Here is a 27,818-nt window from a genome sequence, read left to right on the forward strand (position 1 = left end):
GGTGAAGCTGCTGTTACTGCTCTGCTTTCCTACTGCTGCTGCTCTTCTTGGGTTAGAGGGAGAGAGGAGGGGGGGGGTGTGTGTGTGTGTGATTGCACCAGGTATTAGAGGGGCCTGTACTATTCAGAATCAGTAAATGACTTAACTGGAATATGACTGATGAGGTGACAACGATTGGAAATAAAAAATAATTTGGGGTAATAAAAACTGTTTGCAAAGAGTTACATTTTATACTACTGTGACTAGCTGGATAATAGCTTCTGAAATTCTGTGCATACAGGGAAAACCAAAATGTACCAAGGTAATCAACCTAGTTAATACTATTCAAGTGAGAGCTTGGAGGCACTGGAGAGTTGTATGGAAGCAGCAAACAGCACAGAGCAGCCAAAACCAGGAGACCTTCCACAGCATCCTGACAGAATAATATTCATCAGAACTACAGCTTTCTGTACTTCCTCTTTGTACCTTTGGGGTTTTTTGTGCATACTCAGAAGATCCATAAAAAGCAATATAGTATGGAATTGGGGTTATGATAATCTAAAATCATTCCTTTGGCTTTCATGACCAGCCACGAGAGGGGATGCTTTCTGCTGGGTATGCAACTCCAGCATGGTTTATGAAAATCTCAAGACAGAATTCACTAATCACCGTATCATTTCATTCAGTGTTACTCCAACTTTGTGAATAATGAGCTAATGGAAGGCTGGTTTCCTACTCTGATGTCTCTCTTTAAACCCTTTTTCCTACAACATTATTAAACAATCTTCGCAGGTCCTACTCTGCCCTTTTTTGCTATCTCCAATTATTTATTTTAAAAAAGTGTACCATAGGGTCTTTGCAAAACAACTTGGTGTTTATTATACTAAATGAAATTATGCATAATATTGTAATAGACACTTTTCCTAAAATTATATATAGATTATCAGTAGCAGAAAAAATATTTCAGATTAAACATGTCTTTTAGAAGTTTCATAGGGAAGATGAAGGAAGATGATACAGTTTTTAATGTTCATCAGATCAACATGTATTACAAATTATGTATTTTTTGTATTGAAAAAATCCACAGTGATCAAGTACAAAGATCCATGTGAAGAATAAATAAAACAATGCTATTTGTTTGCCAAATTTTTATTCTTTTAAATCATAATTTAAAATCCACAATGCTTTTCAATTAATTGAGTGCAGGTTCCAAACAGTACAGTTGGTTGACAGTTATTGTGCCTTTTTCCATAAGCTCCAAAGTAATAGCAGTGACAAATGATGCTCACTAATTGGAGTCGAGATGCACAGTGTATTTCTAGAACAATTACTCTAAAGTGTACAGAATTTTTAGATGGAAAAATGCATAATGCTGACAGTGTCTTAACAGATTTTAAATACCTTTGAAAGAAAGATCATCAATTTAAGTAGTGTTCAAAGAGCAAAACAAAAATTATGTAAATTTAGCACTGACTTGAAACTTAACTTTGTGTTACACAATCCTTCCAAATGGCAGGTTAAAAATTATGCTGAACAAGCATTAGTAATGCTGACAGTGCTGAGTGATACATCTCTGGTTATGAAGCATATTTGTTACATGAAGACTTAACCTTGGAAAACTAGTGAGGATTTCCCTTTAGGGTAATAAAGGCGTATGAAGTAGAGTTTAAAAAAAATAATGAATTGATAAAGCAAAATCAAACACTATCAACTTTTATACTAAATTAAATTAATATTAAATATAAAGCAAGTATAAATGTGTAAGAAAAATGGGAAACAAACTCTATTGCATATTTATAAAAAAGTATCAGAAGCCATACTGTTTGTCTTGCAAGAAATTATATTTAGAAGGCTAAAATAATTTTTTTATATATATCAAATCTATGAATATAACAAGAGATAGGAACAGTATATAAATATGGTATCTTTAAATATTTACATCTATATGGAAACTAGTCAAAGTGGTGCTATAAGACAGAAGTGTCTGTTATAAAAGTGAGATTACAAATTTTGCATACATCCATCTGCATTACACTATTAGTTTTAAACTTGAATCTTCCATAAACTAATTATTAACTTTAAAATTATCATTGCATAGAATTACCTGAAAAACATTACCTAATTCTGCATTCCACCTCACAGTAAAAACTATCAGGATAATGATACAAAAATAATAACTCTGAGAACAGTAGCCAGCTGTGCTGCCCTTCAAAGTTTAGTCTCTGACTTCTTGCTTCTAGGAACAAGAAAGACATTGCCATCTCTAGTTTGGTGCAGTGAATAATCACTAGGAGAGTAAGACTTTCCATCTTCGTCACGTAGCATGCTGAAGACCTCAAGGTATAAGGTGGTTAGTTGTTTTTTCATTTGACGAAGGCTTTTGTCATGCTCTCCTTTTTCCTTAAGCAATTTCTCTTTCTCATCTTTTAGGTTACTCAAGTCTTGCTCCAGTTCCACTATATTTTCCAGTTTTCTTTTACGGCAATTTTGAGCAGCCACTTTGTTCTTGCCTCTCCTGCGTATATCTCGAATAAGCGCAAGCTGGGCTTCACTGAACTGCTCCTTAGACATCATTTCATTGAAGTCATCAACAGGGAGATTGATGATTTTTTCAACAGGAAAAGGGATCTGCAGAGCTTTTGCTCTTTGCTCATCTCTTGTGAGATGAGCTTCAAGGCGGCTTGAAGGTTTATCTTTTGTGAACGGAGCTTTGGGGTGACCTGGACTGGCAGGGGGTTCTTCCTTTGGTGTGTTTGTACACTGTAAACTAGGTGTTTGAGTGCTTGGCCCCACAGAGGAAAACACTTGATCCTGGAACTGCAAAGAGTATGTGGTAGCGTTGCTCTGCAGCACGCTGCCAGGAGCATTGTCCATGTCTTCCATTTCAGAATCACTACAACCAGAAGTCTTATCTCCATAGGCAGATGATTCAACAGAGTGTTCAGGTGATGCTACACTAGAACTTGCATTCAGTGAAATACCAGAGTCAGAATCACTACACTCTGGTATGGTTCCTGAGTGGTTGCCATTAAAAGCTTTACACAGTGAGAAATCTGAAAGATCGATAGGTTCACTTAGAATTTCTGCGAGTGATTGACTGATAGTGTGTGTCGTTGCTCTGTCACCATTCGCCTTTGTATCAATAAAGGTGGCGTAGAAATCCTCACAGAAATCAGAGTTTGAAGGGGACATGTCATTTAAAGAGTTCACACTCAGCTGACTAGTGTCTTCTGGTGGCAAAATGCTGGAAAAGGGGCCCTCAATACTATCCAGGAAATCTGGACCACAGTTATCTTTTCTCATGATGGGTAATGAGCTGCAGTAATTATAGCTGTTGGGCATCTCTGTTGCCTTGGTTTCAGGGCTTGTGATCGTGCTTACCTCAGCCAGGTTATCATTTTCAATGTTAAGACACTACATGGGAAATGCAAGAAAGAATTTGAGCAACACATCTCCAACTGATAAAACCTTTTTCTATAATGCACAAACATTAACTGTTTTAGCAATCAATGTGGACATAAAATGGGTATTACAACATTGTTGTAACCCAGATGACTACAGCTATGGAGAGACAATCTGGGCAGAAGACTAGATACCTAAGCAAGGGTATGAAGCAACTTGTTCTGGACAAAGCTGTTCAGATTAAGAGAGCAGAGCCTCTTAAACTCCTAGCAAGATGCTGAAGAGACCCATTCCAATGCTATATGGAAGCTGCACGGAGCCCTCCTGTTCTGGTAAATTGCTAGTGGGGATCCTGGAGCTGCCAGGTCTGAACTTTTCACAAGCACCACTGCTAGGAATGGCATGAACACAGAAAATGTAAAATTACTGAATGAGACTCAGTGAGCATTACTAGCACACAATTACTTCTAGCACTCATGTTATGTAATAGAGTTCCTCAAAACCCAAGATTCTTTTAGGATTTACTGAATGAAGCAGCTGTTCAGTGCAGAGAAAAGTAATTCTCAGTGAAGTAAAAAGAGTACTAACATGAAGACTTGCAAACATAAACTCACCCCACATACTTTTATTTAATCTGGCTAACACCAGTGTGACTGTCGAAGACCGTTACATTGACGGGCTTTCATTGGCTACAAGACCAATGTTCTTTCCAATGGGGTGGCAGTTTCTTAACTGAAGCTGAAATAAGTGTGCCTGCTGTCCCCAAAGAATTAGGCAATTACCAAAATGATTCTGTTTCTCTTAAGAAGGGATCGCACACTGATTATTTAACCAGAGATCATTCAAGGCTTGAGCTAAGGTTTTGAATGAGAGCTCTTTTTTTTTTCTTCAAATATAATTCATAAAAGGTGATACCACCCTCAATTATCTCACTTCTCTGAGAAAATTATTCAATTACTAGTCAGAATTATTGCAATAGGTAATTTTGGTTTGGTTTCTTAATGTATTTCCAGCATCACTGCTGCATTTTCACAGCCAATTGCCCTTGTTACTTATGTGGGGCTTTTATACCTACCACAGCAGTAAAGTTTAGGAAACTATGAAAATTTTCTAAAATATAAAAAGATGAAGGGAAAATGCAGAGTGGCAGGAAAAACACAGTTACTGCAAACATGGGGTTTTGTTAATACAATTCAGATCTACAGGCATTCCACCAAGCATTCATCTCTAGTGTTAACAGCATAAAGTAGAGCAGCATCATGCTGAAGCATGATGACATTCTACAGTAATATATTTGAAAATAAATTTACTCAATTTTATAGTCTAAGGAAAATATAAACATAAGGATAGGAGGAAAAGGAGCCCTAGACCTCCTCTATAATGCACAATTTAGAAATACAGCTATGTGATTTTTTTTGTTCCTTTGAAATATTCAGTTCATGTACGTTACATAATTAGTTCTTACTGAACATACATAAACAGTAGTTACAACTGTACCTGACTCTTCTATGTATCTAAATATTAACCATCTTTACAAAACCTTTTCCTTAGATACAAGTTGAATGTACAAGTAACCATAAATGATTTGCATAATCAGACACTTCCAAAAAAACCCAACATTTACAATAAAGCTTGTGGAAACAATTCCTCTTGTACATCCATAATCAAGAAGTGTCCATTTTTAAGCACCTGAAATTTCAACCATGATCATGCTGTAACAAGTTCCATACAGAGGCAAACCATGATTTGCTAAACATAAGGAAGTTCCGATTGGGAAGATAGATTGTGTTTTATTAAGGCCTTCTGATAAACAACTGATTTCCTTTATCCTACGTTTTTCAATATATTATTTTTTAAAAATTAAAGTGTTACAGGTGTAGGATCCAAGATGATAGTTACAATCACCATCTCTTAAGTATGCTATTGTATTGCGTTCTCCAAAACACCACACTCTTCCAAAATATCATGCTATTTTTTTCAGGTGCTTATACTAAACCTTTACCTGTAACTCTGGAAGCGACAATAATTCTTCCCAAACTTGCTCTATGTTCTGCATATTCTCTGCATCAGTAAGTGGAACTAGGACAGGCGATTCAGGTGGCTGAGTTTGATCAGCAGAAATGAAGACTGGGTTGCTATTGATCTGAGCAGGAACCAATGACTGAAATGCAGCTGAAGAAGCCTGAAGTGTTTAAAGAAAAAAAATTTAAAAAACAAGCCAACACAACAATAACAAAAATACCCCACATATTAAAAAACCCCACTCAGAAAAACAACTTTTAATTTTCCAAAGCAAAATCTGTTTTGGGGCATTATACCATTTCTGCAGAATAAACAGATATTTCTTAACAAACGCTTTTTTTTGTAAACAATGGGATAATATAAAAATACTCCCATGAAAGGCGCTATCATATTAAGGATAAAAATAGGGAAAAAAATTAATCTAGAAACTGGGTGGTGAAGGGCTTATCCTTACACATCAAATAGTCTAGATCAGCACACAGAAAAAAGGCAACTCAAACACACTAACTCCAGAGATCGGCACTAAGTTCACTGTAACAAACTGACAAAGTCCACTACTGTTATTTATAGTAAGTGCAAGGGCTGCCATCAGCTGGCTACAGGATTCAGTAAGCAGAAGGAACACAAGAGTACCTCTCCGCTCCTAGTTTAAGCTTACTATACTGCTTTATTCCAGCTGGGAGTCAGCCTGAGGACAAAACTCAAATCATATCACAAATTAATATTATGCTGAAGACAAATACTAGTAAGAGAAAACATGAGACTGATCCCCTAGAAGACCACCCATGAAACCACTGTATTGAGCATTTTTACCTCATCGTCATCTATAAATGGGAATGCTTCTGCCAAGAGCTGCATGCAGTCATCAAAGGACAAGGCCTCCGCTTCTGCTTTTGAAGTTTGCGTGGTCTAAATAGGAAAGTTATGAAAAAAATGTTACTGCATCTTTGAATAACTGAAGAATCTTCCATTACAGCAACAAATGCAAATTAATTTTAGGTAACCACTAACATTACGTCTTCCTGTGAATGGAAAAATGTTTAAACGCACTCACAAACACATATTAGAGCTTACCTGTGAAAAACCAAGTGGTGGCTCAGTATTTTCTGACTGAATGTGCTGAGCTGGCTGAACAGGAACAAATTCACCTGTCTCTTCGTCTAACTCCAGCTGAGCCAGCAAGGCTTTCTCCTGCTCTTTTTGGAGCTGCTCTTGTCTTTCCTTTTCAAGTTTCTTCTGCTTCTCGAGTTCATACTCCTTCTGTCGTTGACTAAAATCAAAAACTTCACGCCTTGCCCCAAGGTCTATATCTTGCCTCCAAAGGATGTCAATCAAGTTCATGTCCTGCAACAGAAATGTGGGGTTTTTTTAAGCAAGCATGCTCCCCAGCAAAACTGGTTTAGAACAATAGCAAAGCTTGTAATTTCTGTATTAAACAGAGTCGTGTAACTGAGGCTTATTCTCTTAATCCTAAAGTTATCTAAATAAAATATGGCTCTATATGACCCTTCTGAACTGATGGCTTGGTTGCTGTAACCGGCACAGAGGCTCATAGCAACTAAGCAATTTATTACAACTGGTAAGGTAATACACAAACTAGCCAGAGGATAAACATATTCTTTTTGCCTAAGTTAGCTCACAGAAAACACGAAGCTATAGAATTAGTTGCATCACATTAAGAAGTCATTTTTAGGAGAAAAGAATAAATTGAAAAGTTTGCCCATGTAAATTTTTTTCAGATGGTCTTATAAAACTGTAAAAGCTGACTAACAATATGATGGGGGCTGTCTGAAGTAACTGTAATAGCCATACTACAAAACATATTTTAAAATAATATTTATGTTCCATCCTGATACTAAGTATTAAAGATCAGCAGAACAGGGCTTCAGAGTCACAGGATAACCTGTTTTCAAAGTCACTAAGTGATATAACATCACTGTAGCACTAAACACAATTATTAAGACTATTACTAAAAAACTGTAATTTAAAGCTGAGTCTAAGTTGATGTTCTAAGTGCAGTTGGTTTGAAACAGCTGAGTATAAATTAGGGGTCAACAGGTCTCAAATACTATTAATCAGTTGGCCTCTGGCTCATCACAGAGTCAGTCATTATCAGACAGCTAACAACCACCTAAATTTCTTAGAAATCAGCTACCCCTCGCACTTGTAGTGTTTCAGAAGATAAATTAAACCGCTATTTAGGGAAAACCAACTGGTTAATATTATTTGATTTGGCTACAGTTTCTTTTAATTTATTGCATGAGGGGGTTTTGGGGGGAAAGGGGGCTAGTGGATTGTTTTGGGGTTCAAATATTCAGTATTTTTAAAGCCTGAAGTCTGGACTGTTTTCTTCTGTAAAGGAAACCTAAAACTCAAAAAATTATCAATTTGGATGTCTGCTGGTACAGAATTTTAATACTTGGTAGCCACATTTGTCAGATGGGTAAATGCCAACAATTTCTAGCTGGTGCCTTGGAGTTTTGATTTCATAGCATGTTTCATTACTCTTAAAATTACCTTTTAGCTGCAGCACACGAAAATAATGTTCAGTGTTGGGCATTCTCATCAGGCTAGCACACTACAAATAATATATGGAATACTACATTTCATTTAAACAGAACTTTACTGCTTCAGTTACCACTTCTACACCCAAGATACAATTTTTTTGCCATTATTAAACATTCCCTTAACTCTAAACACTATTTTCAAATAGAGAAGCAAAGTAACCTGAACACTAATTCATGTTGCCATCCAGAAAAATCAATTCTGTGTATCAGTTATGACAAAAAGCTTCAGGACAGGTCTACTTTTGAACAAACCAATTCAGTATTCTCATTTCTTTGTTAAAAATTCTATACCATTAGCACTCATATTTACACATAGCATGAACTCCTTCTACCAGTTACTAAAAAAATTACTTTTCTCTAAAATCAGGCAGTTACATAAAATATCTGTGTGTGACAATGCAGGCATTCCCAAATCTAAGACATATTTAATACACCTTGCTAGGAGAGACCAAACTCAGCTTTAACGGCCAGCAATGAAGAAGCTAAAATAATCACAGTGGCTGCCCAAGACTATGTTTGGTCTCTCCAGATTGGCAGGTTAAAACGAACTAATTAAGTTCTGCAGTAATTGGAGATATTGCAATATGGTATAGCTTCATTAAGGGCCAGTAGTTTACCAGCTGCTCACTGTCTCCTTCTGCAGCAGATTCAAAACTGTTTCCTAGTCTCAGAGCATTTGCAATATGTTCTGGATAAAACTGCAGGATCTGGATTTTAAGGCTCATTTCTGAATTATTCATTTACAAGGCACCATTAAAAATGTGACTCAAAAGATTTTTTGTGTGTGTATAATGCATGCTGTGAAATAACAGAGCTGGTTTCCTCCCCAAGCTGCAACTGACTACAGCACAAAAAATAGCAGAACTGGCGCTCAGCTTCAATTTACATCATGAAAAACAAAAGTGATCAAAAAAAGAGGTACAGAAGGCGTAACATGTTTTCCTTAAGAAGAAAACCCACATAGTCTTAGTGCAAAAACTTAAGGCACAGCTATTAAATCTTTCAGCCATACTATTGGCTATATTCATTACCAAAATAAGTAGCTTTCAGTGCTGCATCATTTGTGGGAAGAGAGCAACTGGACCAAGAAAAATGCTGTGGCTGTATACTACCACCTCTGCATGTGTGCAGCAATTAATTCAGCAGGCAAGATTATTTTTTGAATGAATTTGATAGCATGGTTTTCAGGATTTTCAGGATCTTGCGCTGTTGTGTGAGAAATATTACAGCACTTAATGGCTCCTGTCACCATTCTTCAAGGGACTGTATTTATTTCAAGGGACCTGGCAAAGGGCTAAACAGTGTTGTGCTCTACCCTGGAGAGAGATGGGTTTTTTTATTTTATTTAGTGTTGTGTTTGTGGCACTTGAAACCAAAAGGGTGGTGGTTTTTTTTTTTAAATCACCATATAATTGGAAAAGAGCCCTCCTATTTTCAATTTGAAAAGTTCTATATAAATACAGCAATATTAGACTTAACTTCAAATAACAATTCAAGTAATAACTATTCATGTGCATGAAAGAAATGTTCTGCTCAATATGCTAGTACGTAATATCATCAAACAGCACACTGTTTTAAATATTAACCTGCCATTTAACACTTATGTATAATTTCAGCCAATGCTTTTAGTAATACTGCCCTTTTCAAGAAAAAAAATTAATTCTGGGCATTAGTCCGAAGCCTCAGGTCAAAGTTAATGGAGTCAACGCTGGCCAGTGATTCACTAAGGAGTGAATCACAACTCCCAGCACAAGGTGATGGCAAGGAACTAAAAATAAATAATTTGCAGTCTAAAGCAAGTATTTTGCAATTTTGTTCTTTCAGCCCCGCCACAACCTTCCTCTTTATATTACTTCTCTGCCTTGTTGAACACTATCACACACATACACAGAGGTATCCACAGACACAGGCAGGCACTCCACTTTATCACTGAAGCATTTTTTCCCCTTCCACTGTGAAAGCATCGCAAAAATAACCGTGTATTTGATGCCTGGAGAGTTTAACTAAAAGTATTAAAAGGTATTTTACTTCTCGCCTGTGCAACAGCTACCCTCTGATTTTTAGATGCCTCAACACAATGTGCCAGTCCCAGAAAGATTCATTTGGAGGGACGAGCAAGCATAGATTCACATTCTAAGAGGAGCACATTCACTGAGAGTTCTGTGAAAGATTCATGTGACCCAGGGCTCGTCGCTGCCCTTTGGAGCCACACTAACCACTTCCCTTAACATCAGATGTGATTTACTGTAAAGGCGCCAGCGGTCCCTCATGTGACGGCGTCCACAAGCACCCGTTTGTTCTTTCCTCCGTTGTGCAATGTCTTGAATTGCATCAGAGGAAAGGATGGTTTTGGCAGAGTCCAGCGGCGGTGCGGGCAGAGCCAGACCCCTGGTGCAGAAGGAAGGACCCGTGCCCGGCAGGGACCGCAGCCGCTACGCTTCCCCCACAGCTACTGCTCAGCTCTTGCCCACTGAACACCAACACCTGTTCTGAGGGGAAATACATTATGGTATTTCATGTGTGTATTACTATTGTCCAACATTTCTAACAGTGTTTTGATTTTGTTTGCAGTATTTTCACAATTTTGTCAACAGGGAAAGAACTCTCAACAGAGGACATGCTTTGCTTTCCCATGATCCATGTAAGCAGGAGGTGCCTTGTACTCATGGTTTGATTTTTTTTGTTCATTTAGTGATATGCTCTTCCAACCACATTGATAGCTTACTTTGGACATATAAAGGCACTTTTAATAAGATAAACATAAATGTTAAACAATTCACATTAAGCCACCATCTGGCCCCCAATGGAAATTTTCATGTTTTAGATTTACATATCAGCATTTGCCATCTGGGCAGAGTCTGTTATACATTTTATGAGAAAATCTCTGACTACATTGTAAAGTTTGACAATTAACTCTTATTGCTCCTAAGCAAACGTATTTGTAGTAGGGTAAACAAAGGAAAGAGACCCTGTTTTCATGTTATTTTCATAGACTGACTTTTATGCTTTAAACAAAATGCTAATCTTTCATTTCATCCCTGTTTGGTTTATCTGGCTGGTTTTATTTTTGTTTGAAATATAAGCCATTTTCAGGTAGTACTGGTAAAGTGGAAACATCCAGTGGCCAAAGTGTCAGCAGAGAAACAACCAGTTATCTCTGACAGTGCTTTCAACCCATTATTAGCTATCTCCTTAATACAGAGCACATCATGGGTTTTGCACGTTGACTTCTTAAAGTCATGTCTTTTGCAACATAAATTGGGGTAGTAGATGCTAGCCCAATGCTAGTAGAATCTCTCACCAGACAAGGATTTTTCTTTCCCACGATCCGTTAGTACCTAACTCCAAGAAGAGATTTCACATGCCAGCATGAATAAAGGCAAGAGCAACAGAATCGATGGCTATTGCATCCAGCAGGGAGCTCAGACCAGGACCCCACAAGCAGCAGGAAAACACTTCTACAGCTTACTAAGAGAGATGGCAAAGTATCCCTCAATTCCTGTTTGTTTTCCAGAAAGTCAAAGGCATGAAAAAAAGCACCTTACATTTTTGCTTTATTAAAAAAGTGTGTTGGAAGTAAGGATCACGGACCGGAGATACTCCAAGGCAAGAATGAAAGGGAGAGCATCAAGTAATAGAGCAAGTGCCAAGAGAAGGAGCTGGAAGCATCTTACCACTTAAGAAAAGCACAGGCTGTGGAAGCAACAGGTGAATGTCTCCCCTTCATTGTCCTCCAAGGGACCTGATTTTGTTCAAGTAGGTTTTAAGAAAGATTTATAAACCATTTGATGTTTTTAGATGATCTTAGAAATCACCATAACTAGTAGTTTGATTTCTAAATCTTTTTCAAGGTAGGTTACTTAATTACAACTCATAATTACAGGAAAAAATCCTTAGACAGCTAAGCCTCATGCTCCAAAGAAATCACAGAAAGCAGATGAAGTTAGCCTGACACCATAAATCTTTTTAAAAACAACTGAGTTTTGACCCACAATTTTCAATCCCTTACAACTGAAAATTGAAGAACAAAGGTTAACTCCAGAATGTTGAAAGGACAGTGAGGCCATGAAAAACTTGAACAAGCAGCAGCCCTTATGTGAAGAATGGGGAAAAGGAATGGCAGAAGCTATTTACGCTGCAGGGCAGCAGGGTACAATAGCAATTTTAGATGTCTGGATTTGGATTTGGAAATGTGACAGAACAGACAGCTGTCAAATAAAGCCACGTGACAGCAACCTGTGATTTGTGACTACACAAGGTCAAATCCCTGACCGTCCTGAGGAGCTGCCGCCTGCTGTCCCACATTCTTCACCATGACGTTCCAGGCAATCTAGGAGGAAACAGGGTGTTTAGGTGGGTGTGATGGGGTGTCTTGTTCTTTCATACCTGTGCCACTTACTACTGGTGTGACTGGACTGACACTAAACCAGGCTGCTTCCGCTTCTTGATGCCCTTTTGCTCTTCCTGGCCCTTAAAGAATCTTTGGATGCCTAGTATCTTGGCCAGCAAACTCTTTTTAAGCCCTAACAGGCTAACTTACCTGAAAAAGAACTCTAAAAGGGTTGGAAAGCCATAGCTTTAAAGAACTAATGTTATATTTCAACTCCATGTCTATATAAATAAGACGGTTGAAAAATGCTGACCATGTATCTTGGGACATGATTCTGCCCCAACAGAGTCATATGAAATAAGCTTAGTCCCTGAAATCCAAGTGTTTGTAGGCAGATTTAGTTTTCTTACTGAAGAAAGAAAACTGGAATGCTTTGCGAGGCCAGGAACAGAAGTAGTCTTGGTATTTCATTAGCTAAAACTGTTCAGCCTGTTTTCTCCTAACATACATGTCATATTTCAGACCATACCTCCCACTGTATTCCAGCAGGCTCTCCTGATAAATGCCAAATTGTCAGGATCTACTCCTATAAATTAGTTGAAAGATTCTTTGCCTGGATTGTCCAGCATTCTTAAGAAAGTTTCACTGCAAGCCTTGTCTAAGCATTATTCTGACAAAGACAGGGAGAAACTCTGGCTGGCTGGAAGGACAATATTCCCCTACAAGTGCAATTCTGGACACTACCCACCTACTCTCCCAACACTCACTCCAGAAATACCTCCCTTGAGAGGTGGATGATTTATGTATTTCACCTGAAACATCAACTTCCAGGAATGGTATCAACAAAGGCTACAACTAAGATCCATACAGCTCCCAACATGATGGCTTTCCCATATGATACATCCTATGGCAAGCAAGCTTTCCAAACTGCCAGGGAAAACATATACTTCATATATTCTCCAGTAAGAGTGAAAAGACAGGTTTTTTAAGGCTGAATAATATAAAATGAGCAAGAATGTAACTGCAATAAAGAACACCCATTGTAGGCTGTTTATAGTCATTAATGTACTAACTTCATTCCAACTCCAAAAGCTTCAAAACCCTAATGCTAACAGCAAGACCACAGCAGGTAAACACCATCATCAGAGAAACAGCAAAGAGAAGGAAAAGGAGACACGTAAAGAGCAGTTTACTTCTTCACTTTGACAATAGTTTTCTCTTTTTCTGCAAAATCAATCAATCTTCACCTCCATGCCAATCCTCAAAATACTGAATGTGTGTGAGGGCCTCACAGCACTCCCTTCCAGCCTGGGGCACAGCAGCGGGAGCAACATTCTCCTCTCTGGCTCATTAATCTCTGGAGTCAGGAATACATACATATATCCTTTTCTCACCATACATTAGGTCTGCCTTGAGGTGACCATTTCTGGTACAACAGATCAGGGGATTCTTGCTCAGTTCTGCAGATCTTTTTGCAGAAAATTGTTTGGTGCTCTCTCTCAGGCACTCCAGAAGTAGCTGTGTTTTTCTAAATTGTTTAATCAATATGTATTTTAGAAGGCAGCTTTAAAATAAGAGTAATATAGAGTACGCAGTTTCCAGGGGCTGAATTGTCCCAAGACTGATCCTGCCTCAACATCTTAAAAAAAATCAGGGGGGAAAAAAAAAAAAAGCTAAAACCCATCTCATCTGCATAGCTTACATAAAGGACAGTCTTAAATCTGACACTGGTACTTGCTTTCTTTGTACAACATCTGATTTTTCAGCAGTCATTCTCTAGTATTCACAGCCAAATCTGTCATGCATTTTATCTGCTCCAAATTCCCCTATTTCTGCCTTAGCCTCAAGGAAAACACAGTGAGGTCGAATGTTGTGAGCCAATGACAATCAACTTGAATAAATTTAGCTATGCCCATATTTACAAGCACTACCCCGGCTGCTAAGCAAAAGCCAAAAATGGTCACAGGTGTCATCCCACTTCTTTAAACGTAGTCCTAAATCTCTTGACATCCCAGAGTGCTTTCTGGAACATCAGTATCTAAAGCAATGAATCTTACATGTTTTCACAGCTTTGCTGCTTCAGCTAGATGGGTTCCATTCTTCCCTTTTAGGTCTTAATTATATTGCGTTAAATCTAAATTTCACTTTTCCACAGTATATTTGGCTGGTATAAAAGTGTTGTGGTCCTTTCTACTCAAATTTTGAATCCCTCTTTCAGCTTAACAGAGCCATTACTTGATACTTCTTTACTGTACTTTGCATCAGCAGCATTACAAAATGATTAAGTCAATAAGCACACAAAGTTAATATGTATTCAAGTTACAATCTATTACACAAGTTGCATGATGAAATTCGAAGACAGGCAAAAACATGGGCTTGTTTTATAAAAGACTGTGTTAGGCTATTTGTTTTTACATGCTTAATATATCAACAAAACTCTGCTGTGTTGCCCCAGCAGGTAAACTGAGTGATTCTGTTGTGGCTGACTTTCTAGCTGTTGTCTAATCACCAGGCACTGTACCATTAACTCCATTTTGAAAGACATTCAAATAGCTGTCTCAGACGCCTACCTCATTTCAGAAAAAGCTGATCTTAATGGCTTTATTTGCGTTTGGTTTTCTTTTCTTCCTCTCAAGTCAAAACCGTATCATTAAAAAAACCTAGCATTTATTGAATTTTGTCATTAATGCAGCAAAAAAACCACTTACCCTACATGTAAACAAATAATACAGAAAATATCAGCAGTGTTTTCAGATGTATCTTTTAACCATAGGAATACAAAAGCCTTTATGTCTCAATTCCTTTTATATATTGAACCTACAGTACTTGGAAAACAATTACCTGTTAAATGATTATCTTCAAGCTACCCTGCTGTACCCAGCCAGGCATGTGCTGTGCAAGGACATTGCCACAGGCTACTCATTAGTTTATCTACAAGAGGATTTGTTCATAATAATGGCTCAGTCATCTGGGAAACATGATCCAATCAAATTATAGTGCGCTCTTATGTCCAATGAAACAAATCAAGAAGCAAGAAAAGATGAATGTAAGAACAGAGAAAAGAACCTAAGAGAACTGCAAATGACATACTTAGGTGTACCAACCTTGGGTTATAACCTATTAGCCACTATTTTGATTTCATCTGGATTACACGCTTTTTGGAAAAAGCATGTTTCAAACCAGCAAGGAAAACAGTGTGCTTGTGAGTCAAAATATTCTCCGGGATTATTCAGAATCTTCCTTGTACTACACACGGTCACTGCACTGGGATCTTCCTGTAAAGCCCCATTTTTACCTGTCATTTTGCTGATGGCTGGGCAAATTATAGGGACAAGCACCAGATGGGGTATTACAACTGCACTACAGCCTGGATGTGGAAACAGCATGCTCTAGTATCACAAGAAGAATGTTTCACCAAGTTTCACTTCACTGACCTTGCAAGCAACCAACGTTGTTGCTGTTGTTCATGGGCCAAACGACAATTGCAAGCAACAGGAATATCTGTGTGTGTTAGAAAGCAATGAGGTTCACTAACTGTACTGCCAGCTTGAGAATACAGTTACATTGCAGGGAATATAGCTTGCTCCAGCTGTGACATGTTCTGTATACATCGGCACACATAGGGCAGCATGTGTAGGTACCTACCTCCCACTGCAGTCTGGGGGGCACAAATACCTTTGTGGATCAGTCTTGCAATTAATGTGCACTTTTCACATACATAATTTATAGAGATAATGCTGAGAATTCAGTGTCAGTGCAGAGTGTTGAATAAATGAGCAGGGTCACTTTTTTATTTTGGAGTGTTCAACTTCAAATACACTTGGAAAGGTTATTTAGTTTCTACAAGGGGAAAGAAAAAACAACAGAAAAAATATACTGTTATTCAACTGCTCACCACTGGACAGTACAAGATTGTAACAGATTCGAAGAAGGAAGGCCCAGTGTGACAAATTCCTGCTGCAGTAACACTATCTTCCCAAACAAGTAGTTCATGGTTATACAGTTTATTTGGCGCTCATTAGTGACATAATACAGAAAAGCTTCGGTAAGTAACAATACCATTCAACTGGGCACTGATGACCAAAAATGCTCTCCCTAAATTTACATGAAACATCACAGAAATCGTTATTTAATTTGCATGAAAGGGGTATAAATAGCTTCCCCCCTTTCTCCAGCCACACCAAGATAGAGAGTTGTTTTTCCATAGAATGAGGCAAGGATAGATTTTACTCATTTTCTTAAGCACTTGTAATTCACATATTTCTCAGCGAAAATCAATCCTCTAAAAGCCATCAACCCCCGCAAAGGTTTCAGGAAGCTCTTCCACTTGAAGGTCCTGCAAAGTTAACCAAACCAGAAAGCTCAAGAAGCACCAACATGTCAGGCATTCATGTGCCATTTTATTGGTTTTGTACACAATGACAGCTTTTACTTAAAAAAAGGTAAACCCACTGAGGAACCAAACAACGCTGTGAACAAAACTAAAGCTTTGTTTCTGTGTGGTGCAATCCAGTCCTCACTTTTTAAAGTCCTGTGTAGTATTCAGTTTATAAGTTGTATATCATATTCAGTTTATAAGTTGTATACCAATTCATCTTCCAAGGCATAAACCAGAGTAGGTAAATGGCTTTATCCCTCTTACCCAATTATATAAAAGCAGTAATTCTCAATATCCTCAAAAGAAGAACAAACCCCTCAAACTCAACCATCAGTAGCTGTGTTCTTCCATCCAAATCAAGAGCCTCTACTACTCACCACTTTCCTTGGGGCTTCCATGTCTGTCCCTTTGGAGTACACTGGAGGCACCCAGCCTGTACAGCTGATTACCACAGCAATGCCTCTTTCAGCCTTCTGATTAAATGGGCAGATGTACCCAAGAAATCAAGGCAGAGGCCAATCTCTGCCTGACCTGTGTCCCTTCACACACTCTACCAGCACCTACAATGGCCAAAATAAGACTGTTTGCCACAAATAATGAATATGTCAATATACCTCTTCCATCAGTAAGCAGCATATTCCAGGCCTGTTAATATGGTTAACAAAACAATATGGGGTGGGGGGTAGGGGGTGGGTATCCCGTTTGCAAGTATATTACAGTATGTTTTGCAGACTGTTTAAAATCAGCATATACAGATGATTTTTCTAGTAGAAGACATTACAGAAGATTTGATTACTTTCCAGATGTAATTAGAATCGATTTGTTGAGCAAAAGGTTAAAATGATCACTTGTAAGAAAATATGGAAGGCAAGAAAATGTCGGGTTTGGATCTTAAACAGCTTTCTGCCTTTGACCAGAGCACTTTACTTCCTTATGCCTCAGTAGATACTTTGGGGGGGGGGGGGGGGGGGGGGGATCTTATTATAGCAAGTTATCAGTAAAAATGTCAAGATTCTAAAATTTCTCTGCAGCACAGTTAATCTAGACAATGAGAGAGAGATCTTGTTAGGGTAAATCACTACTCAGAGTCAGCTATGAACTGTTAATTGTCATTACTACTTGCATTTTCTAAGACCTTGTTCATCATCTCTGTCACATACACACACAATTTATCAAAAACTCTCATCCCAAGCTTCATTTCAAATTTAAAATAATTCTATCACTCTGACCTTAGTAACATAGTTTTTGAGAATAATTTAAAGCACTCCATTAACAGTTTCATTATTTAAGTGGCTTCCATTCTTCATTTTGCCAGCAAAGACAAACTTCAAGAGAAGAGATGTCTAAGATGTTCACACTGTTTATCAGCTAAGCAATGATTCCCCAGAGTGGTAGGTGCAGACTAGATTCCTGAAGTGGCAGATGATAAAGGATCACAAATCAAGCTGGAAAACATTCCACAGAACTACACCATTCCAGGGAGTCACAACAATTTATACTAGTTGAAGAATTGACCTGATAATATTTTAGTTCAATCACTAAAACCAAATTAGAAAGCACAGTATCAGAAGTCACTGTGCTGTAATTCTCTCCATTACGGCGTACACAGCTATGAAGCATCTAAACATTATGTACATTTCCACAGCCAAGGAATTCAACTTAAATAATTTTGGAGACGAGCTGTCAGAAGTTATGACTTATATAGCTTCAAATATAAGTTCTGTTTTTTCATATTATGCTATTTTAATAGTACCATTTTTATTACTGAAGTACTTCCATTTTCATCCTTAGGTATCTTAAATCCTACTTGTTTCAAAAGTTTACTCAGGTTGGTTTGATTTATCTTACAAATACCTGTGGGACAACCTCCCAGAAATTCCTCAGCTGGCACAGATCTGCTCAAGACCAATCTACAGTAGAAAAAATATAATTCTGTGTTATAAACCAGAAAATATGCCCGTACATCTCATGTCAAATAATTCACAGAATGTTGCACCAGGGTCTATGGTATGCTTGTTCCAAGGGACCTTAACAACTGTGTTATCTGCACCAGTGCATACGTATCAGCCACTACTTCTGCAATACCAGTGAAGACAAGCGTTAGTGTACCAAGCTGGGGTGGAATACTCCCATTGGCACATCTCGGATGACCCCTGCTGCTAAAGTCTCCACATTCTCCTTCCACATATGAAGCTTCTGAAAAACAGTCACCCATCTGAGCCAAGCTGCACCAACCTTCAGCGCCGCCTGCCCACGCTTGCCACCCTCTTTTGCCCATCATTTTATTACCCAGCTGATTGCAGAACGTGTCATCCGGTCACATAACCACACGCAAACTAACTGGAAATACCCTGGTTTAGGACAAATTTCAGCTTTCTTACCCAACAGCACATAACTCAAGCAAACCGTTCCTGAAGGCAGAAAGAAGAAATGAGCGAGTGTCCAGGCGTCACAAAACACAAATGTCAGCTGCAGAGCAGAGAGAAACACTGGCCATCTTACATGTGAGCAGGCAGCATTCAGAGTGGCAGAGCCACATCCACCGTGTGCTGCCTGGGAATTCTGAATGGGGATCGTCCAACAGCCCCAGCACCACAGGAATTGCTCCACTCTAATTATAGCAGTAAGTAGGGAGGTACTAATTTTACCACAAGGGTTCAAACAAAACCCCCCAGGATCTTTCTGTCTTAGCCCTTTATGGCGAAATAGCAGTGATGATCTGAACAGGAAGCAAATCAAAGTCACAGCAGCTTTTCACATAACTCAGCTGTCACTGCTTCAACGTTTAGTGGGCATTAATTTCAAACACAGCAAATAAGCACACCCTTAATCATAAAAGAAACCTCTGAAAGGCAGGCTATCAACCAAGCTCCTTCTGAGTCAATTTCTCAAGTATGCAAATGTTTTGCAAGCAGTCTCCTGGAGTGGATTTTTTTGTACTTACAAGAGACAGCATGTAAAACTAACACAGCAAACAGCAATAAAACTTTGTGAGACAGGTGGGGACTAAGAGGGAAAAGTTGATATCCTTATGTTTCATAGTCATGCAAAAGATACTTCCTTAAAAGGTTTGAAAGAGATGGTTTCAAACTGGTCTTACATAACTTGTTGCTGCACCAACAAACTTAAAGGAACTTTCTTTTCCTTTCCCTTTTTTTTTTAAAAAAAAAAAAAATTGTATTGCTCATGATAATACTGCAGAAGTTGGACTAAAAGTCTTAAGACAGTGCAAGCCAAAGTGGTGTGCAAGTGGTCTCAGCTCCCTCAGTACTGCAACAGCATCAACAACAAAGACATGCTTCTTGAAATGTTTTAATTTAACTGTAAAGTTAAGAAACTTTAACAGTCAGCACTTTCAAACTAACTTAGATAAAAATAAACACTATTTTATATTCCTTCTTCCCAGTATAAAAATTGCAGTTTGTCAGGCCAAAATCAGAAATCTAAACTGACATAATGAAAAACTTAAACTAGATCTGTAGTATATAAATTGCATCAATGTAAATATTATTTCTAAACTATACCCTTTCTACTACAGCCTTGTCAATTAGTACTTGTGCTAGGGATTATTAATATACCACTGAGCAGCAGTGGTAGCTTTGAGTTAACACTATTATTAACTCTTATTAGCTTTCCAACATCTCCATGATCAACATACCAAAACATTTAAACTCTTTTAAAGTGAACATTCAAGTAGAAACTGAGCCAAACACAAAGACCATGTATATCAACACATAACATTTGAAAATGAATGTGTCAGTTAAAGAATACTGAGCAAATATTTCACCAAGAACTCAAAATTGCTGAAGACAGAGAACAGAAAATGCTTCATAAGATGAAGACAAATCCTCTTCACCAAAGCAGTCAAATAATTAAACATTTTTACCCTTACTTGATGTTGTTACAGACCACTTGGTTATCCAAATGAGTATCTCATTTAAATGTATGGTGCCAAATTAATATTTAATGTAAGGTTCTGAGAGACTTTGCTTCTGTCTGAAATAGGCACTGTTGGACTGTGCATGTCAAGGTATAACTAAACTAATATTAAAACAAGATATTCTGCTGGAAAGTGTTGGGTTTTGGTTTTGGTTTTTTTGGGGTTTTTTTGTTTTGTTTTTTTTTTTGTTTTGTTTTTTGTTTTTTCCCCTTATTTCAAAAGGAGGTAAAGAAAAGTTAGGAAATATATGTCTAAAAAACACTAAAAGTAATCCTGAATCAGAGCTGTACCCTGCGCTTGCTTCAGTACTGTGCTGCATAGAAAGGTAATAGTTTTTCTAAAGTACGAGAACAGTAAGTGTTATATGATCACTATGAATTCTTGCTACTGCCAATTAATACGTGCCTGTCACTAGCTTTGCTTTTCCTGTACGGAGAGCAGTTACTGGGTAGGAAAGATAAAAGTACACATTGCTTATCTTTACTTGAAATATATTTGCTGGTATCTGTTTCAGATAAGCCTTCCATGGTTTACAGCAGTTTTATACACCGCAGATAGCATTTCTGGCTTCATTTCTTACTGGCTGGTTTAATTGTTTACCTTAATAAAAGAAATATGCTATAAAAGTATTACTGTTGGGCAATCCTGAGCAGGATTTCAGTTCACTGTGTATCGGTCATCTTTGGATATCCCAAGTTATGACTTCCAGCTCCTCCTACCTGACTTTCCATTGGTCTATCTGGAAAGACTTGCATAGGTAGCAGATGAAGTGTTTCCAAAACCAGTTAAACTAGATTATTACTGAAAAAGAAATAATCTGGCCAATGCATTGTATTGTTTTCCCTTCATCTAAAGCTGTATTCTGTGGCACAAAGTCCAACTTCAGTGTAATACACTGTATCAGAAAACTGAACAGACTTCAAACCCTTTCAAGTTCTCTAGGAATGTGCTATATTAAAATAATAGGTTACTTAGGGTTGGAATGAGATGGAGGCCAAAACAAATTTTAACTAGGTAATTAACATGAAGACTTTGGAGGACTTTTTGCTGGCTTCACCTCAAGCACAGCAGCCGGGGATTAATATTTAATTCATGCCAACAGTTTACTGCCCAGACTTGCACTGTACTAGCCTCAGCCAACACAATCATTGCAAATATATCATGCTTTCACAAATTGGCCTAGTTTTAGTGAATGGTTTAGTCATTTTAAAGCTTATCTTTATCATTTCAAAGGGAAAAAGGAAAGGAAAGAAGTAGTGTTCTAGATACAAATATCAAACAAATTTCTTCTTTCCAATGAAGCATACATCCAGTGTTACAGTCATGAGCACACATGGCATCATTTACTGTCATCACCTGTACTTTCTGTATTTTCTCCTTCTCCCCTAGGCTCATCCTTTTGTGAGTCTGCAATTGACTCTTCTAAAAGCCTCCTTTAAAAGTCTAATGAATTCTAATAATTTTCAATTACAAACTCTGACTGCTCTTGGTTTTGGGGTTTATTGATTCTGCTGAAGGACCAAATATAACAAAATTTTACAACCATATAGGAAAAATTATAGTAAAGAATAGTAAGAAATTATTTTACTGAGAACGTAAATAAACGAATACTTCACTTGGCTCCTTCCACCTCTAGTGTTCCTCAACATCATGTCACAAATGTATCTAAGATTTCTTTAATAAAATAAGTATGTTCAACATGCTATTGCTACATTCACTTCAGTCAGGACCACAAAAGTAGCAACACCTATCAAAGAGGTATTTTTCTGTTTAGCAAATTTAAGATAAAGAACTTGAGAAAAAGAAACCAGAAGAAAACAAAATGGTATTCAGGTGCAACAATAGATACAGTAATCTGACACATTTTTAACAATATCCTTGCCCTTCAGGTTTATACATAACCTGCTGAATTCTTATGCAGGATAAGAATTATACTGTCTTTATTTTTTCAATTAAAAAAAAAAAGGGACAGAGCCCAAACTTATCCTTGAACCTCAGTAGGAAGTGTACACAAACCTTCCTAACCACCCACGGAGTGCTATAAAAATGTCTCAAGTTCTTTACAGCACACGAGATCATCCAGCTGCCCTCTGCTTACACTGAATGTTCTTTTTGTTCCAGTTTGGTCTCTTTCAAACATTTCCCAACAAACTTCCAAAGCCAAACTCTTCTCCAACTTTGAGTGCTAACCACAAACTTCAAGTCCGATTTTCAGAGGGAGTAACTTCTTGCACTTCCACCAATTTCCAATACAATCGTAAATTCTTAGCACATTTTAAAGACAAACTACAGAACAGTGTTCGTATGATGGATATTTACTACAATAATATCCAATTAGCTGTTCTCCTGAAGAGATTGATACAGTCAGCTCCTATTAGTCTACATTCATTTCAGCCAAACATACTACATTGCATTACATCTACCACCAGCTTAACTGAAAGGTACTCTTTTTTGAGTTTTGATGGAAAGAAAGCTCTATCAGTGCAGACCGAGATCAAGGTGAGCACAGCACAGAACTGAGAGGGTGAAAATAAATATATGTTTACTTAAGGTTAGAGCTTGCAATACTCTCTTATCTACTTCCTCCAAACTTGTCCATAATTTTAGTAGATGACTTTATATTCAGAAATGTGGATATTTTCTTACATTGAAGTTATCTACATATACAGATATTTCTACAGACAGACAGTTGGATCAAATATTCCTATTCAACAGGGTTTTTAAACCTCATTATCAAGAAAGAAAACAAAACAAAAAACCAACCAACCCAAAAACCAAGGACTTGTTGCCAGGCCTGAGCAGTGCACTTGTTGGTCTTTGCCTGCAGAATATACCTCATGTGGAAACAATAGGCCATTAGGGAATAAAGCATAAACCCATTCACTTGACAATGTAATGCAGCATGTCATAAAAAAAATATGTGCAATTCCTCATTAAAGCCCTTTCAAGTGAAGAGATCACACTAATTGAGCTGGAGACTCTTCAGGGCAGTTCTCTGAGTAGAAAAACCCTAACAGACACACTTACACAGGTACTCAATTACTTGCCTTCTTGGTTTTGCCAGTTATTACAGTTGGTCTTACTTCAACCTAAGTGCAACCCCACAGCTTCATTCTTTGTGTTGGTCAGTGAATTCTTGTTGCGAGGCTCAAAATTTAATAACTGATGGCTTTGTTGAGCTGCTTTACAAGGTTACAAGCAACCATTTCAATAACTTCAAATTTATTGAAGAGAATAGTTACTATCAGAATATTATGCTTTCACAAGTATGATTTGAAACACCTTGACACTTGTTCCATTGCATTCTTTTTTAGATGTCTTGATGTCTGTGTTCTGTGTAATTGGCCATCCCATTTCACCTCTGCATACAGAGGTACAAGAAAGGAATACTTTTTTCAAGAATACTGCAGACAATAGCACTTCTAACTCCAACAGAAGTGTGTAGCAGAAAGGTGCAATTTTACATTCTGGTTAAGGAGCGAGATCAATCCCAGTCCTTCACATTCACCTTTACTGCTATGACAATTGCTACCAGGCACATAAAAGACTAAGAGCTTGTATTTGCACACCCATCCACTTGCTTGCAAAATCTGAGGGGGCTAAAGACTCTGTTCCCCGCCTCTCCTTTTGAGTCAGTATTTTATGGGAAACAGGTATTTGAATTTTCTATTTCATAAATACACTTAAAACTATACAACAAAGATGGTAATCATTTACTATCTAAAAAACGCAGTGCCTTTTCAGGCTAGGTCTGCAAGAGGACAAATCAGCAGTTGTTGAGCTCAGGAAAATTACAACAGGTGACTTGGTAGAAAGGGTGTGACAAAGCAGGCAAACAAGCAGTAACAGATAGGTTCACTGGTAGAGAAGTCGCCATGAATTAGGCAAGGTGGTTCAAAAGCAGGTACACAGGAATCAGTCTGTCAAGATACTCCAAGAAACGAGAGTAAAAACACCACTGCTGGATACCACAGGCAAAAAGGAAATTCATAGGGTGTTTATGTAGCATAGGCCAAGTACCTGATTTTTGTCACAGTATTTTCAAAGAAACTGATGAGGCAAGGCGGAGGTTGTGGCCATACTACGCAGGGCTAGAAAAAACAGATGGGCCAGGCAGAGCTATGAGTGGCCTAAGCCAGAAAAGCAACAGCATTCAATGAACACTGCTAAAAAGATGTTACCTATAGGAAGTACCCACTTACATATCCTAAAAGATGGACAGACAATGTTAAAAGAAGCTCTGTTACATAGCATACGTTGTACTGACATACACTGAAAGAGTCTCGAAACTCTCAGGTCTTAAATTTGTAGCATTAAAACAACTAAAACATCTCCAGATCAAGCTTCAAGTATTACTTCTTTAAAGCAAATACTGAGTTGATACGGGTATGTTTCCCATTTAAAAGCCCAAGACAAACATGTAATGCTTATATAAACTTAAAGCGGAGTTCGATTATGTTTTCAGTTATTCACCCTGCTCCTTGTTTGCAGCACAAGAGCACTGAACTTCCCCAAGCTTTTAAAGAGGGTTCTTAGCACAAGAGTCCAGAGCACAAGTACACCCGAACACCGCTAAAGCCTCCAAGAGCTGCGTCGTGGAAGAAACCACCGAGGCTTCACCTCCTCCTGGGTGCGGGCCCCAGAGAAAGCGCTCTGCCCCGGGCCCCTCGAGGGGCCTTCCAGCAGGCGAGGAGCCGGGGCGCCGCCGCCTCAGCGCCCCGCAGCAGCGGCGCAGGCCGAGGCCAGCGCCGGCCAGACGAAGGCTCCGCCGGCGGCGTGTGAGGCTGAGCCCACCCCAAGGCCGCCCCAGGGAGGTGCGTGATTGTGCAACAGCTGCCGCCGGCCGGCGCGGGCCGCACGCTAGCGGGGACGGGGCGGCGGCGGGGCCCCTGCCACGGGCAGCCGCGCTACAGCAGGCGGAAACCTGCGGTCACTCACCCGAGTAAGGAGCGAGGGGCGCCCGGGCACGCCGGGGGCAGCGGTGCGAGGCTGCGCCCGGCGCGGGCAGCCCCTCCGGCGGCGGCGGGCGCCTGCCCCGCCGCTCCCTCAGGGGCCGCTCCCTCAGGAGCCGCTCCCCTCCCCGGCTGCAGCGGGCGCCTGCGCCTGCCCCCGCCCGAGGCAGCACGCGGCCAGCAGCTGCCGCTGCGGCGGCTCCCGGCGGCCCCGACTGACCTTCCCGCGACCGGCGCGGGCGGGGAGACCGGGCCCGGCCCGGCCCCCCCGGCAGAGCGGGGCGGGGGGCCCCCGCCGACACCCTCCCCCCCCCGCCCCGCCCGCCCCGTGACTCAGCGCGTTCGCAGGGGCGGGGCGGCGCCACGTGCTCCGCCGGCCGCGTGACCGCCCGCCCCGCCCCTCGCCCGGACACCCGCCCGGGCCGGGCCGGGCCCCGCGGGGGGCGGCGGGGGGTGCCGGGGCCGCCCCCCCTCCCGCGGGCCGCGCTCTCACCTGGGCGGCCGGGGGCAGCTCGATCTCCATGGCGCGGCGCCGGGGGGCACGGGGAGGCCGGTACGCCGCGGTGGCGACTGGCCCAGCACCGCCTGCCCGCTCGCTCCGGTGCGGTTTGGGGACGGAGGCGGCCCGGGTCGGGCCGGTCCAGCGGCCGCCCCCGCGCTCCGCCCCGCCGCCGTCCAGCCACTCAGCGGCCGCGGGAGCCCGCGGAGGCGGCTCTTTTCCCGGCAGCGGCGACGGCCGTGCCGGGAACCGCGCCTGCCCCCGGCGCTTCCGCGGCCCCGCCGCCCGGGACCCTCAGCCTCCCCGCCTCCCTCCCTGAGGGGCCGCCCCCCGCCCTGCCCCCGGTAATGGCCGGCGGCGTCGTGGTCCGGGGGGCGCGGGCAGGCGCCGGTGTTCCCCGCAGAGCCCTGCGGAACCGGGGGCGGCTCCGCCCGTTCTTTCCCGCGCCTTAGCGCAGGTGCCTGTCACGGTCACACCGGTGGGTCACGGTCAAAGATGTGACGGTCGGGGCGCGGCCGGCGGGCGCGCTCAGCGCCGGGCAGGGCGGGCGGCGCCGGCGGAGCAGCCCGCGGGTGCTGACGGAGAGGCACGGCCCGGTGGAGCGGCGCCGGCAGAGCCCCCGGCCCGCCGTGCGTGCGCCCCGGTTGCCTGGAATCGATACCTTCAGGCGAGGTGTCCCGCCCCCCCGCCCCGAGCAGTAATGTCACTGGCCCCGGTGACATTCCGCCCACCGCTTGACTCCTCCGGCTGTGTAACGGGCATCCGACGCCGCGCCCGGTTCCTCGGGAGTAACGGCGGACCCGCAGGCGGGAGGCAGTGCTTTAGGGCAGGTGGGCCGCAGGTCTGGATCCCCACCCCTGTGTCATCGTTACCAAATCATTGGAGAGTCTTATCTTAAATCACCTGTCATTGTTTGGTAAAGGACATCAATCAGAGAGCAAGCTGAATTCCACACGGACGTAGGAGTGGCAGTCAAACAGTTAATTCAGCGCACTGGATACGGCTTTGAAAAGGGCATGACCGCTGCCGCTGTGTCTGTAGCCTGCCTGACAGCGTATGACAATACATACCGTTCAAATGAGCCTTTGGTCGCTCCTGGAGCCCATTTGGCCGGCTACTTTCAGTGATCTGATATAACCAAATAGCTTAGCAGTAGGACACTCTCACTAGCCACAGCAGAAGACGTAACTATGACTTTGTAGGTGCTTATTTAGCTTCTGTGGCTTGCAGCCAGAGCGCGGCTACAGTCTCTCTCAGCTGGTGCGCTGTGCCTGCCTCGGGTATTCACAGCCCTGGAGCTGTGTCGGTGCGCCTTGCGGTTTAAACAGGGCTAGTGTGAAGATCTCATTTTCACATTTGCCCTTCAAGGTAGACGAGTGTGACTTTATAGATCAAAAAATAGCACAAGTGTATAAATTTGATAAATCTGTAATAATTTTAAAAATTCTTTGCACTATCATGTGGGTGGGTGTCTACCCAAAGATACTGCTTGCTGTAATTATATGAAATTGATAGATCCCTCTGAATAAAGAAGAGCCTGTAATCTAAGTAGTTTTATTATATGAGTGTTTGAAAACTGTACTAGATATAGTGGGAGGATTTGCCTTACAATGAAAGTTTAGCTAAAACACATCCGTAGAGCCACTGAACATATTATGGAGGTCTAAGCAGAACATGTGCTGCATCACTGAATGAGCTAGGTGCACTGGAGGAACTCTTACCATGCTCTGACTTCGATTCCATGGGTGG

At 40.7% G+C, this 27,818-nt stretch overlaps 1 protein-coding gene across 5 annotated transcripts; it reads right to left on the reverse strand.

Annotated features, from left to right (window-relative positions):
- Nucleotides 1-1,112: 1,112 nt before the first annotated feature.
- NFE2L2 (NFE2 like bZIP transcription factor 2) lies at nt 1,113-26,311 on the reverse strand. 5 transcript variants are annotated; one of them, XM_074911545.1, is made up of 6 exons: nt 26,064-26,311; nt 15,946-16,140; nt 6,478-6,747; nt 6,217-6,312; nt 5,384-5,563; nt 1,113-3,393 (listed from the first exon to the last, which is right to left on the reverse strand). In XM_074911545.1, the coding sequence occupies exons 3-6, from the start codon at nt 6,742-6,744 to the stop codon at nt 2,188-2,190; spliced, it is 1,749 nt and encodes a 582-aa protein (XP_074767646.1). In that variant the 5' UTR covers nt 6,745-6,747; nt 15,946-16,140; nt 26,064-26,311; the 3' UTR covers nt 1,113-2,187. The 5 variants fall into 5 exon arrangements, with proteins under 5 accessions (XP_074767646.1, XP_074767647.1, XP_074767644.1 ...); XM_074911546.1 differs by lacking the exon at nt 26,064-26,311 and adding an exon at nt 25,557-25,814; XM_074911543.1 differs by lacking the exon at nt 15,946-16,140 and having other exon boundaries at nt 26,064-26,310.
- Nucleotides 26,312-27,818: the final 1,507 nt, after the last annotated feature.

This window comes from Athene noctua, chromosome 7 (assembly GCF_965140245.1).
Source record: "Athene noctua chromosome 7, bAthNoc1.hap1.1, whole genome shotgun sequence".
NCBI classification, from domain to species: Eukaryota; Metazoa; Chordata; class Aves; order Strigiformes; family Strigidae; genus Athene; species Athene noctua.

Excerpts from the sequence above, each read along its gene's own strand:
- NFE2L2 (XM_074911543.1), bottom strand. The coding sequence starts at position 26,093 with ATGGAGATCGAGCTGCCCCCGGCCGCCCAG. Across the intron at positions 6,313-6,477 it reads CACCACTTGGTTTTTCACAG|ACCACGCAAACTTCAAAAGC; the intron begins GTAAGCTCTAAT and ends TTTCCTATTTAG. Across the intron at positions 5,564-6,216 it reads CATTTATAGATGACGATGAG|GCTTCTTCAGCTGCATTTCA; the intron begins GTAAAAATGCTC and ends TAAACACTTCAG.